Below are 16,978 nucleotides of genomic sequence, written 5' to 3' on the forward strand. Positions count from 1 at the left end.
ATTCTACCTATGCTCTAATTTCCAACCATGTGCTACAGTTTTTACGTTATTCAAGATTTCTGTCTGTCCAAGTACAGGGGTTTCTCTGATTAGAAGCAGAGATCTGCATCAGAGCTCATCACCCAAGATCCCATTATAGTCAACATGTCAGAAATACACTCAAAGTGCACTTCTGAAACACCTTCCAGGCACCTTTTATTGATCTGCAAAGGCAGATCAAAGGGACTAGCTCAGTGTGAGGTAAGCCCCATCCTGGGGATCCCTTCATCCCTATAGGACTGCCAGAGCACACCTAAGGTATGTGGACCAGGATTAGGCTCCCCACAGAAGTCGATGCAGATCACCACAGTGCTGGAGAACAGAGCTGGACCAAGGTCCAGGAAGGCTGTTGCAGTAACAGCTTATTTGCCAAGATCATTTGCCTAGAAAGTGAGAAACACAAGTTTCCACATTTTTATCTAACAACACTAAATGGTTGGCCAGAGGCTGAGGGATTTAAGGAGACAAAGCACCATCTTCCCTTCCTGAAGCTCTTCAGTCATACAGAAAAGAAAACAAGACTAGATTTGATAGAATTGGGTAGAAAAGGGGTACCTGACTGGTGCCTACTAGTTGAGACAGAAGACCTGGGATTCGGCCTTTGTGGTTAGTATTGTTTGACCTTTTGAAGCAACATTTTTTACTATACCATGATTAAACAGATTGTGTATACGACCCATCTTGGGTGACTGCCAGGACAATGAGTTGCAGAGCTGACCTAACTGGTCTTTCCTCCACATCTTCAAACAGAGAAAACAACCCTTCTGATATTTATACTCGTACTTAGGAGGAAAACACAAGATTCTAAATTGAGTATCAACATCTGTATGGCTCCCTGGGTTTTATCCAACCTGTCTTTTGACTCCTGTTAAAACCGACATGTCACAAGTACACTTCCCCAGTGATTAATATTGGACTATTAAAAATCTTTGCAAGTGATCTGGATGATGGGATCAAGTGTATCCTTGATGGAGTTTTCCGATGATACCAAAGTGAGTGGGGAAGGGGACACTTCAGAAGGGAGAGCCACCCTGCAGGAACACCTGGGTAGATGATCAAGAAGAGATCAAGAAATCATTATCCCACTGTCTTGGGGTGAAGTCACCCCAAGACACCCACTCTACTCAGTGCTTGTCAGGCCACACCTGGAATATTGTGCTCAGTTTTGGTCTCTGCTGTGCAAAATAGATGTGGACAAGCTGGAGAGAGTCCAGAGAGGGGCCACAAAGATGACTGGGAAGCCTGTCATGTGGGAAAAGGCAGAGAGCACTGGGTTTGTTCAACCTTGAGAAAGGAAGACTTAGGGAAGATCTTATCATCATGTTTCCATATTTGAACAGTGGCTAAAAAGGAGATGGAGACTCCATTCTACAAGTAGTCACATGGAAAAGGTATGGGGTAATGGGTACAGGTTACCCCTGGGGATTTCAACTGGACACATAAGGACAATTTTTCACAGTGAGAACAATCAGCCATTGGAATAACCTCCCCAGGGAAGTGGTGGATTCCCTAACACTGGACGTTTTTAAGATCTGCCTGTACAGGGTGCTGGACCATCTTATCTAGACCGTGCTGTGGCCAAGAAAGACTGGATCTGATGCTCCTTGAGGTCACTTCCAACCTGGCATCCTCTGATTCTGTGATCTTCTCAGCATTTAAAAAGCCAATGCAAACTGCCCACCAAAATCTAATACGTAAAAAAACCTTACCCTACAAAAAAACCCTTATAAACATTGGTACCTCCAGAAAAAGAGAAAAAGGAGAAGATAGGCTTTTTTAGAATAAATTTCTGCACTTGAAGTTTCCCCTTTCCCCCTTTATCATGGAAAACTTTGCAGGAAACATAGTCCTCTAGTCTTAAAACTCTAGGCTGCAAGAACCAAAGCAGTCACTGTCTGAAGTCTGTGGCTGCATATCCACTGTCTCCAGTCTGTGAAATCCATCTGACTGGAGATCACTGGCAGCTCAGGCGGGAGCGAGAAGTTGATGAAGAGGCTTTGAGGTGGTGACCACTCAGGACCATGTGAATTCAATTGCAGAGAACTGAAAGCCACCTTCAGCTGCACTAACCAAGCAGGCTAAAAGAAGATTTTCTTCTAATTCTTCCCAAATCTGGGGAGGCATAATTCAGTGAAAGAACTGAAGTACAATATCAGTACAGAACAAAAATATTCTAGTTGTCACACACATTAAGACCATGAAGTAAACTTCCAAGCAAACCAGTGGAAACTTCATCAGCTGACTGGATATCAGCTTACATAAAGAGTAGACCTTCATACCTTCCTTCCAAATCAGTACAAATACCCAGGGGAAACGAACACTTTGATTGTCTGATTCTTACAATCCTTTGAAAATAAAGAACAGATTCAAATCTATCAAAATGGAGACTGTGAACTATGCACCATCAATTCAGGGACAAGAAAGCTGAAGGGAAGCAATTCTCTATAAGAGACAATGGGAAGTTGGTCAGATAATTTGGATAAACAACGCCATTTATCAATAAGAATGATCATGATTATGTGAGTTCAAACTGTGGCAAGGGACAAAAATGATAAAGACTGTAAGAGTTAGTGTTCTATTAATTAAAAGTAGTAAAGAAGGCTGGAGGGAAATCCTGATGGCTGAAACAAGATGCTGAACATCTTGTGTCATTTGTTTCCCACCAACAGTATCTCAAGCCTGTCTTTGACACTGCCAGAATAACTTCAGGAGAGAAATGTGCAGTAAAAGGCAAAAGGCCGAAATCCTCTCTCAGTGAAGAGACAATACCAAATTTCCATAATATACCAGCAAAGCATATTAAATGCTCCTGCAATGTGTAACAAAGTAAGGGTTCACAGATGGCAACAAAAAGGAAATTTTACATTGGTTGAGAGAGGAAGGAGCTGAATGCCATCATTAGCTCAGTCTGATGCAAGGTCATGGCATGAGCTACATGCATTGTGCACAACTCAAATTAAAACTTCTAGATTTCCTCTCTGCCTTTATCTTTGCAGTCATGCTTATGTCTGCCCACAGCTGAGTTGTGCTGGTTTTCCAGAAAAAAAGGTAGTTTCTGGAGAGGATGTTTTACTACCATTATTTCAATATTTAAACTGGATTTCTCATTCCTTCACAGTAAAATTCCACTGTGAGGTCTGCCTGCTTTTTTGCAGCAAACAAGTGTAGGAATACAGTGTAGGAAAAGGACTTTCTGGCAACAACCATGGTATTTTTCACTAAGAACAGTAAGCCTGATGAATAATTAACTTCTGTCTATATAGCCAGGCTCCATTTTCTTCACAGAGCTTCACATCCTTCTTTCTTTTGGACCCCTTTTGATCCTCTCTTCACTGTATCAAATAAACAGAAACGATAGGAGAATTATGGAGAAAATGAATACAAACTTGTTTTCAACACAGGAAAAGCAGCACCAACCCTACTGCAAATGTAGATCCCTTTAGTGTTATTTATTAAGACTATTTTCTTTTTTTATTTATTCAGATTATTTTCTTTCTATCGAAGAGAAACATAAAGGCTCAGGGTTCCTTTCTGATCCCTTACTTGGGTTTCAGGGAAACGTATACCCAGTGTTTGACATGTACTGGAATCACTGCCAAGAAAACTTGAAAATCCTTGCCTTTAAAGAAGAGTTTCCATCATGTATGAAGGTAAAACAGGAAAGTCTATGATGCTATAATTTACAGCCAACATTTTCAGACTTGTTAGTTAAGATGTCAATCCAAAATGCAAGCGCTGGTTTGTGGATTGCTTCCTTTGCAGGTCCTGAGAATTTGCACAGCTTTAAAGGGAGTCTTTAGGGATGCTCATTATTTTTGATATGGATCCTAAAATTCTATAAATATTCACTCCCTTAAATTTAATTGCAAGTGTAGGCAAAGCATTTATGTTCGTGCTTATAAGAGCATGGGTTCTGATAATGTTTATGATCCAAATTTCAGTCACCTGGATTTGAAAATCTGCCAGCAAAATTCCACCAAGCCTGCAGAAACCTCTCCTCCCAAGGAATCAAGATTGCGCAGTGCTTGACACCTTTATGGAAACCGCTTCTATCAAAGGCTCAAGGAAATACTTTTCTCCCTTCCCTATCAAATGATGCACCTAATGAGCCCCTCTGTCTTGTGCAATCCTTTTGCTGCACCTCTGGCATCCAGTCAGGCTTCACTCCCAATTAACCCCAGCTGCCCTGCCAGCCCGCAGTAGAGCTGGGCACACGGATTGCAGAGCAGTCACTGCACAGCAAAGTGTTTGTTCATTGAATTTCAGCACCTGGTTACTCCAGTTAGAAATTGTGATTAAGTAAAATTGCAGCCCACTCTCCTCCTCTGCCCAAGGGAAGAAGCAGCTGCTCTCTACCTAAACAGGCGCTGGTGCACAGTCGGAAATGTAAGGTCTACTTGTTTGAAAGATTTACGGGTATAAGAAAGTACTTACTTTTGTGCAACAAAAGAAGGGTCAAAGAACTCAGACGTAATCCTGTTTGCATACAGGGAACAACTAGTCATAGAGCACAGCCCTGAAAAGCATAAGACAAACCATTCAGTGGAGCTGGCAGCAGAGGTTTGGGCCTGACCCTGAAGTCAACGAAGTCATGGAGGATTGTGCATGGGTTTCTGTGGAAAAGAAGAGGCTCCGGTATGACTTCAAATATGCAAACTGATAGAAATAAAGTATATTTACCAGAGAGTATGAAAATCAGTCCAGCTAAACAAGCTATTTTTGCTTTAGTCTGATCAGAGCCTCCGACTTTTGTACATTTCATCCCAACCAGTCCAAAAACGGCACCGAAGAAGCCCAGGCAGACAGCAGAGATCATCAATCCTCTGCAGGCTTGGATGTAACCTGTGAGAGAAAGAGCAAGGCTAATATGAGAACTGGGACCATGACGGGTTTTGCTATAGTTCCCCTTTCTCTGTGCAGCATCAGGCACTCACTATTGTTAATGGAATCAGACTTTGGCTGGAACAGTATCACTGTACCACTGTGTGTGTTCTTCTAGGTGATGTGTGCCCTTCACAGGGCATCATCACCTGAGTCTAGCTTGTAAGAAACATACTGTGACACTCAGGGCTCCAAAATATAATCCGATGACACCGGGTGTAGCATCTGCAAGAGGTTGTACCCATGAGGTTTAGAAGAGAAACTCCACATGGTCTGATGAGGGGCTGTCACAGGTTGCAGAGCCACCCCGTGCACACAAAGCAAGTCTTACATCAGCCTTGTTGTGCATGTGTGCTGCAGATATAATATGACTAGCCTTGAGGCTGGCAGCAGTGACCCTGGCTGGGGTCCTGGGCCTTCCTGGGCTTGTCTGGATGTGCCACTGATTTGATTTGGATGTGCCAAGAAGGCCCTCATTCTGCAAGGAAGTCAGCCATGCACTCAGCTCCATGGACAGCAGTAGTCCCTTGGGATAAAGCAAATCACTGACATATTTAAACCTGGACAAAGGGCTTGCACCTGGCTTCAGCCACAAACAATTTGGCTGTGCTGCCCGAGACCACCCCCAGAGGGACCTCCCAGGGCAGGGCTGTTCAATGGGACAATGGGCTGCTTGGCCTCTTCTCCCTTCCGGGAATATCTTGTAATTGAAAGACTGTGATAATCTCATATCGCTGCTTACAGGGTGGAACGCTGCAATCTTACACAGCTGAATAACCATCACAAGATGTTTTTCTTCATAACTTGTTGTTACATCTCAGTTAAAATGAAAGTGAACTCCCACTATTAGGGTATTCATTCTTTTTGCTTTGATCTCCAGTGGGTGGAAATGTTGAGAGCTAAACCACACTGTCATTGCCTATTACACCAAATTTTATGTAATAATAAATAAACAAAAAACCCCCACCAAACCCTGCATAAAAGTTTTAATATGTAAGAAAACAATATATTAAAGCAGGAACTAGAGGACATCTAATGAAAACAGAAGGCAGAGATTCAAAACAAAAGGTGTGCTTGTTTGTAAAATGAAGCTGTGGAACTCCCTTCTACAGGATGTGTGGACACTAAGGGTTTACAGAGACACAAAAAGAGATTGGATACGTTCATGACAGAGAAATCTGTGTCTGGCTGGCAGGGCTTTGCTTTGAGATGCAGATGGCTACCACAGACACTTGGCCACCTTTTGCTATCCTTACTGCCACCTCCTTTAGCCACTGCTGAAGGCATATCAGCTACAGGACAACTGCCCCATGCTTGAACAATGTTTTAAATCCCCCACTGATTCACAGCTTTGTGCAACAAAGCCATTTGTAGCACACAACACTCCGTTTTAGCAGGCCTACTGAACCTGTGAGCTATGGTGCCCATCTGTGAACACAACCTACTGCATTTATCTACATCTGCTGGCACACAGGTGGACTTCTTTCATTTGCAACATGCTTCTGTAGCCCACCTGCTAAAGAAATACACAGTCAATGAAATAAGTGTGACTGTCATATGGCTCACATGTTGGAATGGAAGAGAGAGAGGAATTTGTGTGAGACCCAGGTTTGAAGACAGCAGCCTTGCTTTGTTAATTTTTGCTATAGGCATGGAAAAGTTGGCTTATGCTGCTTTAGGTGGTGTGTAATGTATTTCTTGTAGCAGACAGGTAAAGCACGAGATGAAGACTGGAAAGGAAGCTATTATTTTTGACAGGTCCAATTTATTGACAGTGTTAGTTAGCTAATTGACACATTAAAGTGCTGAACCATGAACGTGTTTACCTGGAGGTCCTCCAAACTTTTATTTATGTCTGAACCTCCTAGGAAAACCAGTAAATATTCACCCCAACCAAAATATCCAGCATTTGCAAGTAACCACAGGGCTGAAATTCAGTTTTTCCTGAAGGTCAATACACAGTTTTAAAATAGGTAGAGGGTAGTGAGACAGCAAGAAATAATTAACTTGCTCACTCAGAAATCATTTTCAATTATAAACAGCACGAACTGGAGGACTGCTCAGTTCTGCTGAATGAATAACCTTTCTCACTAAATAATTCACCGAATTCGGCAGGCCAGCTACAGCACAGCTTGTTTCAGTTCACACAGCAATCAGCCAACTGGCACACACTTTTAAAACAAAATATACAGGAAAAAACCTCACAGTTTACACTAGTACTGTGGAAAAGCAAAAGGCTCTATTAGTCCCATTAGGTTGACAGGAGCATTAGGAAGCATGAAAAGTTGAAATCAACATTTTCACCAAATCTAACCTCCTATTGCTTAGATCCTAGATTCAAACTCTGTATAACATTTGCCTGTAGGAGGAACTAAACCTCTTTCCTGCTTTCAAGAAAGCAAGATTATATTGGTCACCAAGACCTGTAGGGCTTGTTCAGCTTGAAGAAGAAAAGGATCTGGGGACACCTTATAGCAGCCTTCCAGAACCTAAAGTGGGCCTACAGGAAAAGTGGAGAAGGACTTTTTACAAGAGTGTGTAGTGACAGGACAAGGGGAAATGCCTTTAAACTGAAAAAAGGGAGATTTAGATTAGATATTAGGAAGAAATTCTTTACTGTGAGGGTGGTGAGACACTGGGACAGGTTGTCCAGAGAAGATGTGGATGCCCCATCCCCGGCAGTGTTGAAGGCTGGATGTGGCTTTGAGCAACCTCTGTAGTAGGAGGTATCCCTGCCCATGGCAGGGGGGTTGGAACTAGATGGTCTTTAAGGTCCCTTCCAACCCAAACCATTCTGTGATTCTATGATAACGAAGAGGACTGTAAAAGGGATTTCTTCACAGTCCTCCACTCAAGACTAAAACCTGTCCTTTATTGACTGTATTTGCACCAGCTCCTGCAGGAAACTTGTCATGTACATACCAACCACCCAAATGAAGCTCCCAACCAGCAAAAAGCCATGTGTTTTAAACAGACAAGCAGACAAACATGCATTACTCATAAAGTCATGTTTAGCAGCATTCCAAGAGAAACCTATTTCAAGGTGGGTTGTTTTTTTTTTTTAAACAAATGTGTTTTGTCTTGCATTCAAATTAATCTTGTTAGAGCTTCATCTTTCTTGCCTCACTGCTCTCACACTTGCCTCATGCTTACAAAGAGTTAGGAGGCATTCATATACTCATATCATATGACACAATGCAAAAAAATATATATGCAAAGTTCTGGGGACTGCCACTTTCACAATAAATGCCTCTGGTGGCATTTTGCAGTCTGCATCACGTGAAGTGTAAGAGGTTACCTTACAGATACAGCACAGATTCCTTCCAAAAGTACACACCCATTGCTTTTGTATGTCTTTCTAAGCTCTAATACCCTCTTTTAGCTCATAATTGAATTTTTGTTCAGCTCTGATCTTGCAAAAGGTCATCAGATCCACTGTTGGAAACATGGAAACTGATAGGTCCTCTTTTGGGGAGGTGGTTTCATCAGTAAATTTCCACCCATGAACAGTGGCACAAAAACTAGACCCGAAATGACTTTAAGTCCCATGGACAGGAAGAACATTTTTGCTTGCATACAGAATGTGGGGCTTAGCACTTAATGACAGCTGGCCAAATTGATTTCTTCTACAGGAGGGCATAAAGGTGGAAGGGGACCACAATTAATTTTCTCTGGACACTGTTCATGTGGAGTGATGGCCTAAAAGCCATCAGGGCAGCCCTGCTGCTGTGCCATGCCACAGCAATCTGGAGAGGACAGCCCAAGCCCACTCCATGATACAAACCAAAACAAGGGTAAAGAGGAACTATCTCCTGAGCACCCCTGACCTGAACTATGACACTGCTTCTGAAGAACGAAGGACTTCTCCTGCACTCCACAGGAGAACTCCAGCAACTGGCGTAGAATGACAGAGCCATCGGGTGGTTTGGGTTGGGAGGGACCTCAGAGGTCATTTAGTTCCTAACCCCTGCCATGGGAAGGGACACCTCGCATAGACAGGGTTGCTCAAAGCACAGTGACACCCTGATTTGTTTCCCCCTCACTTTGCCTCTGATCCCCTGGAAGACCTGAGCAGTTTCTGTGGATAAGAAGTCCAGAAACACTTGGAGGTTTCTGATTTGACCAAAAAAAGTATTTCCGTAGAAGAGGAACTGCTCTGTGAGGCACATCCTCTCCATCTGTGTGAGGGAGAAGTGGAACAGAGCCACATTTCCGTGGGAGAACAGAAATATTTTTAGTAATTTCCCACTCATGCTCTACCATTTTGAGGAGAGCAACATATTGTCACTACATATATCTTTATAGGGTTATTGTTTCTGCTCACAAACACTTCACTGAAAACAGGAAACCAGATCTGCCGTTTTGTGTCTTCTGAGTTCCCCACCTGAGGATGGAGTCAGGAAATTCCCACATTCCCAATCACAGGGAATGAGATCCACCTTAGACATGTAAGTCTGGCCAAAGAGGAAGAGCAGCGAAGGGAGAGGCTAGACAAGGGCTGAGGCAGATTTGTCTACTTGTTGAGACAGAAATTCTGTAAGCCACGAGTGACACACTGCAGTCCTGAAGTGCACTCCCCCACAGGGGAAGGTTTAGGGTGAAGAGGGGACATACACACCCACAATCAGCTGCTAACAGGTTCCCTGCAGAGCTGTAACCACAAGGAGGGGAGTCTGGGCTAGGCTACCTACTGAAAGCACCCCTGACTGTGATGGCTGCCCCTCTGACCCAACCCAGCGTGCCTGGTCTGTGCTGGGGGGGTACATCACCCTCCCTCCAGGCTGCCTTTCGTTCATTTTGTGCCTGGGTACCAGAAGCTGGCCCCATAGCATTTAGAGATGCTATCGAGAAACACTGAAGCTGAGAACTTTCCACTACTGATAAACAACCTGGCCAGAAGGATTGGGACAGGGCTCTTCCAGATGTGCATTTCAGATTCACTTCTGTCCAAAATGACCTGATGGCTCTTTCACTGTGCACAAGGCACCTTGAAAACTCATTCCTTGGCCAAGTGGAACATGCTACCCAACACACAAAGTTTCAATGCACAAGCATTTGGGGGAATGGGTGGTAAGGACCTTGCTGTCAAGTGTCGTTGTCTTCTTGATAATTTAAATGTTCCCAATTCTGCATACTTTGTAACTATGCTTTTCTTACTCTGAAAACAGATTCAACCAGACCTAAAAGAACAGCTAAACAATAGATTCAAGGGATCCAAACGGTTTCGCACCAACGATCACTCCGTGCCTGCCTGCACAGAGACCACAGCTCCTTGCCCAGTCCTGGAAACTACATTCTCAGCTGCTACACTTGGCCACAGAGTGACTGATGTCAATGGAGGCCAGCCAGCTCTCCTATCCCTTTGGAGGAACTGGCAAATCCCTCTGCCTCCATGGGGCTGGGTCAAAAGAAGGTCTGGGGAACAGCACTTCACCCGAGGGAAACATCCTGCAATAGTGATGCTTAAGGGTTGCCTGTGTTACCTCTTTTTGGTATCTTGACTTCTTTCAGCCCTTTCTACATACAGAGGTTAAAGGTTTTCTGATATTGGTATTAACGTCATGTTCATATTAATCCCCATTACAATAGTATTAATCTCTGTTAGTGATTAGATTAACAGACCTTCCGTTCCTCTTAATCAGAGCTTTTAACACCAAAATACCTTCTCAGACTCCAGTGCAAAGGGGATGTCTTGCCAAACTGTGAACAGCAGGCATGATCTTTTGTGAGTATCAAAGCCACTGGAACACTGCATATTGCATTAATTTATAATTATAAAAACTTAGAAAAGGTGCCATAATTTTAGAAACCTTTCTCCCTTTCTTTACAGTCACTGCTGAACCTATAAACGGATGACATACACACTTCTCCTGTTTCTACCAGCCATAATCGGTGTGCATTTATCAACTAAACGTTTAATTGTAAAGATTTCCTGCAGTGAACCAGCTTCTCAGTACAGCTTCCTTAAAGGGCAAAAATGTTTCCCCTTAATCAGGGAAGAAATGCAGCACCAACTCAATCTTTGGTTTCAAGCCCTATAGCAAAACTCTTAGCTTTGCTTCAAAATAATACTGCCCTAAAGCTGAGCAAAGCTATGCATCCCTTCTGCATACTTTTGCATCCCTGACTGCCCCGAGCTTTTACACTGTCATTTATCAATGAAGCAATTAAATCTGAGTTAATAACCGCTTAGCAAAACCAGCAAAGGAACATTAATTAAAACAAAACTACGCCAAGGCTTGTTCTTCTCCACTGACCGTTGCATGGCTGGCAAAACCATAAAAAAGAGGAATGTCACGACAGTCGGAGAATAAATCGGCAAGAAAAATTTGCCTGCATTCTTCTCGTGTCAAATCCACACACACACTCTTCTGATGGGGACAAAAAGGCAGGTAGTGACAGCACGAGAGGCCAAAACGGACACTTGGGCACAAATCTCAACCAGTAGGTTTTTGGGAGGAAAAAACCCCACTTCCACAGGTGTGCACAAGCAGCACGCGGCCACCTGCCTGGGGACACGGGGCACCTGCCCATGAGCCCGCGGGGGAGCCGCCTCCGTCAGGGTCCCCGCCGCCCCCCGGCCCCGCTCGGCGAACCCCCGCTGCCCGCCCGCCCCGCCGAGGCCGGCCCGGGAGCGGCCCCGGGAGCTCCCGCACACGGGACACCGGGGAGGTGTCGGAGTGGGGGTCAGCGGGAGCCTGACCGTCCAGCGCCAGCATGGATGGGAAGTCCTTGCAGTTGGAGACGCCGGTGGAGTCGGTCACGCAGGTCTTCCAGAGGTTGGCCCAAAAGGTGGCGGTGGTGATGACCGTGCCATCGATGGTGGACACCTTCCAGTAGTCGGTGGGCAGCGTGGAGGAGACCAGCACCCATCCCGAGATGGTCAGCAGGAACGCGATGATCTCCGCCGACGTGCTCGCCATGGGCCCGGCAGCAGGCGGCGGGCGGCGCGGAGCCGCGGCGGATCCCGGCGAGCCCGGGGGCGGGGGATCCCGGCAGCAGCGGGCGGAGCGGGGCCGAGCCGAGCCGAGCGCGGCGGGGCGGGGGCCGCGGCCGTGCAGCCCAATCAGCACCGGCAGCTCCCGGCATCGCCCCGGGGCCGCCCCCGCCCCGCCCGGCCCCGGCAGCGCCCCGGGGTCCCCGGAGCGGACCCCAGCACGGCCCGGCGGGGCGCTCCCCGGGGTGGCGATATGAACCAGACCCGAAAACAAACAAACAAACAAACAGCGGCGTGACCTGTAATTTGGGGTTAGATTCCCCTTCCCCTGCAGGTGCTCGTGCGGGGGTCGGGAGGGAGTGGCAGCAGCGGGAAAGGTGCGTCCTTAGCATCTCCTCCGTAGCTGCAGGTTTGCATCTGTTTCCGTATGGCCCCCCGCCATCCTCCCCACAAACAGCCTTGCCAGGGGGGTGTCTTTGAGGAATGCTTGCAGAATACAGGTGTGCCGACCGTGAGCGCTCCATATTCCTACAGGGACGTAAGATTTAGAAATGCATTGCAAGGTTTTTTAATCCTCTGAATTTCAGTTGACCCCCTGATATTATCCAGCCATAGATGATACAGCATTTGATACCTGTTTTTGCAATGTGAGGTGATGAACTTGGGATTTTCTACCTCAGTTTTAATGCAGTGGCATTTGAGCCTGCAGCTCACAGGTCGAGAGAGTTATCCACAGTGGTTTCTCCTCTTGTTTGAAGCTGTTTGCTTTCCACATCAGTAGTATATTTGCCATTGATGTGGAAAGTACACTGCCGGTCTTTACTTTCCTCCTATTTATTTCAAAACTATTGTTACATTTTCTAAAACTTTTTGCCAGATGGGCAATCACTGGAGGATAAGAAGCCATATTTGCATCATTATTCTTCTGATGAATGGTCTTTGGTTTTGCCGTGTGGACACAAACCCGGATGTAATCACCTTACAGACCTAGATTGAAAAAAAAAAAAGGAAAAAACCCTCAGAGTTAGGTGTACCCTTGGATGTGTGTCAGAGCTCACACACATCCAAGGTGTGAACAGGGTGTTTGTTGATCTGTTAATGCTCCAGCAGGATAAAAGGGGGGTCCACAGATGCATTTACTGACGTAGTGGTTCTCTGCCTGCCCTCTGCCTCCTTGGTACTCTCTGACCTGCAGGTGACGTACAGCAGCATTGGCAGGGAAGAGGGAGAGGGGAAAGCAGGCAGGAGGCTTGTTTGCACAGCAGCATTGGGCATGGAGCGTGCTACAGCTCCATTCAACCTCCGTGCCAAGATGCCCTCTTCTCTCTCCAGGAGGGCAAAGAAGCAGGGTCATCAAGTAGGTGAGCCACCCTCCAGTGCGGTGTCAGGCTGTAGCCAGAGCTCACTTTGGAACACCAGGATGACCATAGATCCAAGTCCCATTTCAATGATGTTATAGTCTAGTTATCGTGGGCATGGCAGCAGAAGGGAAAAAGAAAGATTTTTTGAATATTTTCTCCTATCATCTCACTTTGATATCTTGCGGACTGGAATTATGTTGGTGGTGGTAAAGTAGATCAATCCAAGCTATCAACTAGTATCTAATCAAGTTTGAGGCAGGAGACTTGAGTCCAAACCTGGGTCATCGTGTTTTCTTGACATAGGAAGCTCACCTATTCTTTTGTTGATAACACTGCTTTGCTTGGTGAATCCAGGGAGTAGCATTTGGGCAAATTTTGACCAGGGCCCATCAGAACTTTTTGATGTGCTGCCATGCAATAACCAGAAGGCTGGAGTGAGTGTTGAAGGATAGGAACATATCCAGGATACCTCTAGGTCTGAGTCTGAGCCTCTGATTCTGAGCCTCTGAGTCTGGGAAGGAGAGGAAGAGGATCTTCCTGAAGAGCATAGGCAGCGCTTCCCAGAGGGCCAGCAGAAGTGGCAGGCTGGTGAGTGCCCCCGCTGAGGGTGGGTAGTCCTGCTGAAGCTGCTGTAGCCTCTGGCTGTGATGTCCAACAACAATTTGTGCTGTCCCAGACCATGCTGCTTTCAACAGAGCCTGACTTAGCTGCCACGTGCATTGTGGATCCACATCTCTCTGATGGCTACCTGTTTGCTGCCAGGGACTTCAGGGGGAGCCCATGCAGGTGGCTTAGGACAGACGAAGTTATTTCAACCTCAAACCCACTCTCTGCTTGTCCATAAGGACCCTTCAAGCAGGGCTAATTTATACATTAATTCCCTTGTAAACCCTGTTCTATCCAGGATGTTGAAAAGTGGCCTCAGTACACATGAGTACCAGACTTGCGTTAGCTTCAGGAAAAGGCTCCTCCTTTCATCTCCTGACACTGTTGCTTTTGAGGATGTTTTATGTTACTAGTCCAGTTGTTACCATCTTCCTCATGTAAAATCAAAGCAAGATGTTGCACTTCTGATCTCATCTTTGGTGACGCAAACCCAAAATGACGTAATGCACAGCTGAGTGCTCACCCCAGGCTGAAGAGTAAGGGAAGTTGCAAGAGATACTCTTCCCCTGTGGCATTTTCTTCATGCTGGCTGGAATCTGCAGGGATAAGACATTGGACAACATTCACCTGTGAGGCTGTCTAATTTTTTCAGCTTCTTTCTCTTGTGCCACTGCAAGTCCCTTTACCGTGAGCTTAACTAATACATGTTCCAATTTTCCAGGATACAATGGTCTCTTTTCTCCCTGTTGTTGTGGTAGGAACTTTAACATCCATATGAAGACATTTCTGTATCTCACTTCAACCTCTGTCTTCCTGCCACCATAGCTCTGCCTTTGGATTTGTGTGAAAGACTTGGCCTTTGCTTTGCTTTTTTGTTGTTTGTTTTGGTTTGGTGTTTTTTTTTTTTTTTAGTTCCTGTGTTTTGGGACAAGTTATGGCTTCAGAAGTTTTTGAAAGTTTCTCAGACCACTGTCAGACTGATTTCCATTTTCTTCTGTTCCTAAGTTGATCAGGTCAATGCAATAGCACAGTTTTGTGCTGGGTCATTTGGCTGAGTATGGGGTTTATTCCCTTGGACTTAAGAAAGGTGCTCCTGTCTTTTTTTAATAAAAACAATCCCTGTGGTTCATTTTTTGTGGCAAGTTTCATTGACTCGTGGGCATAAATATGACATTCAGGGGAGAAATATTAGTATGTGTTTAGAATATGCTATTTCAGTTGGAAGGGACCTGTTATGATCATCTAGTCCAACTGCCTGACACTTCAGAACTGACCCAAAGTTAAAGCATGGTACTAAGGGTATGTTCAAATACCTCTTAAACACTGACAGGCTTGGGACATTAACCATCTCTCTAGGAAGCCTCTTCCAGGGTTTGACATGCTCTCAGTAGAGAAATGCTTCCTAATATTCAGTCTGAACCTTCCCTGGTGCAGCTTTGAACCATTCCCACACATCCTATTGCTGGATCCCAGTGAGAAGAGATCAGCACATCCCTCTCCTTTTCTCCCCTCCTCAGGAAGCTGCAAAGAGCAATGAGATCACTCCTCAGCCTCCTTTTCTCCAAACTAGACAAGCCCAGAGTACTCGGCCACTCCTCACTGGACATGACTTCCAGCCCTTCCACCAGCTGTTGCCCTCCTCTGGATGCATTCAAAGACGTCAGCCTCGGTCTTAAGTTGTGGGGCCCAGCACTGCACACAGCACTCTGGATGAAGCTGCACCAATGCTGGATACAGAGGGATAATCCCCTCTTTTAACAGGCTGATGATGCTGCTTTTTGATGCACATCAGGATGGGATTTGCCCTCCTGGCTGCCAGGACACACGGCTAACTCACACTGATCCTGCTGCCAACCAGCAACCCCAGACCCCTTTCTGCAGGGCTGCTCTCCAGCCTCTGTTCTCCCAGTTTATTCTTGTTCCCAGCATTACTCTGTCCTAGGTACAGAATCCAGCATATGGACTTGTTAAATTTCATCCCATTAGTCATAGCCCAATGCTCCAATGTATCCAGATCACTCTGCAAAACCTTTTGTCCCTCAAGAGTGTCAACAGCACCTCCCGGGTTGGTGTCATCAGCAAACTTGCTAATGGTGTGTTCAAGTCCTGCATCCAGATTGCTGATATTGAACAGATCTGGCCCTCAGGACTGAGGAGTATAGAACACCACTGGTGACTGTTCACCAGCCAGATGTAGCCCCATTCACTACAAGCCTTTGGACTCTGTCCTTCAGCCAGCACACCATGAATCCATTCATTCCACGGCTAGACAACTTGTGTGGAAGGATGCTGTGAAGGACAGTACGGAAACCCTGACTGAAATCCAGAAGAACTCCATCCCCACCTTCCCTTTGTCCACTAGGTGGGTGACCTTATCGTAGAAGGATACGAAATTAGTTAAACAGGATTTTCCCTTTGTGAGCCCATGTTGACTGTGCCTGGGGATTGCATTGTTCTTTAAATGCCTTTTGACAGTACTCAGTGTGATCTTCTCTGCAATTTTTCCAGGAACTGAAGTTAGACTAACAGGTCTGTAGTTCCCTGGATCTTCCCTCACATCCTTCTTGTAGATTGGAATAACACTGGCTAGCTTCCAGTCAGCAGGGACCAACCTCAAGCTAGTGAGATTTTTGAACTACATACATTTTACAAATCAGGATGGAATATTAATAAATAGCTGAGTTTTTATAATGCGCAAACTTTTATTATATTGCCATGTACAGAAGAACCCTTCAGAGAGGGTTCTGTGCTCAAGTCTGAAATACAAGATATTATTTTAGCTCTTGCAGGATCAAAATCACAAGTAATCTTTATTGCCTCATAAGTTAAACACCAGATGACAACAGCATTTGTTCTGCAGCCAGGATAAGCAGGCTAGGGTCGTCATGCCTTTGTCCTGGAGTAATTTTTCTTGTAATTTTACCATGCATAGGTTGGGCAACTTGAGACTCTTTCCTGGCTTTGCCCTGTTATGATTTCCAGGGTGCCTAGAGCACTTGTGCAAAAGGAAAAAGCCCCAACTTAATTTTTCTTAGGCTGAAGGACAGCTTCCTTGTTTGCTAGGGTTCCCCTGAGGATCTGAATATTGAAGAAGTAGGCAGGCATGGGGAGAACGTAGACAGGCTCATAAGAATGTCATCACCTGGGCAAGGTC

General features: G+C 45.4%; 1 protein-coding gene across 2 annotated transcripts in view; it reads right to left on the reverse strand.

Annotated features, from left to right (window-relative positions):
- The window catches only part of CLDN10 (claudin 10), a 57,934-nt gene that overhangs the window by 3,656 nt on the left and 37,300 nt on the right, over positions 1-16,978 (reverse strand). Inside the window, exons 1-3 of one of the 2 annotated variants that reach the window (XM_042043695.1) lie at positions 11,624-11,908; positions 4,720-4,881; positions 4,474-4,555 (exon numbers count right to left, since the gene is read on the reverse strand). In XM_042043695.1, coding sequence (XP_041899629.1) covers positions 4,474-4,555; positions 4,720-4,881; positions 11,624-11,843 — 464 coding nt within the window. In that variant the 5' untranslated portion in view covers positions 11,844-11,908. Of the gene's footprint in view, positions 1-4,473; positions 4,556-4,719; positions 4,882-11,623; positions 11,909-16,978 lie in introns of those variants that run through there. The other variant, XM_042043701.1, reaches the window with a different exon arrangement.

The sequence above is a fragment of the Corvus kubaryi genome, unplaced genomic scaffold (genome assembly GCF_017639235.1).
Source record: "Corvus kubaryi isolate FWS band 111438036 unplaced genomic scaffold, C.kubaryi_AGA036_p1.0 133, whole genome shotgun sequence".
Lineage (NCBI taxonomy): Eukaryota > Metazoa > Chordata > Aves > Passeriformes > Corvidae > Corvus > Corvus kubaryi.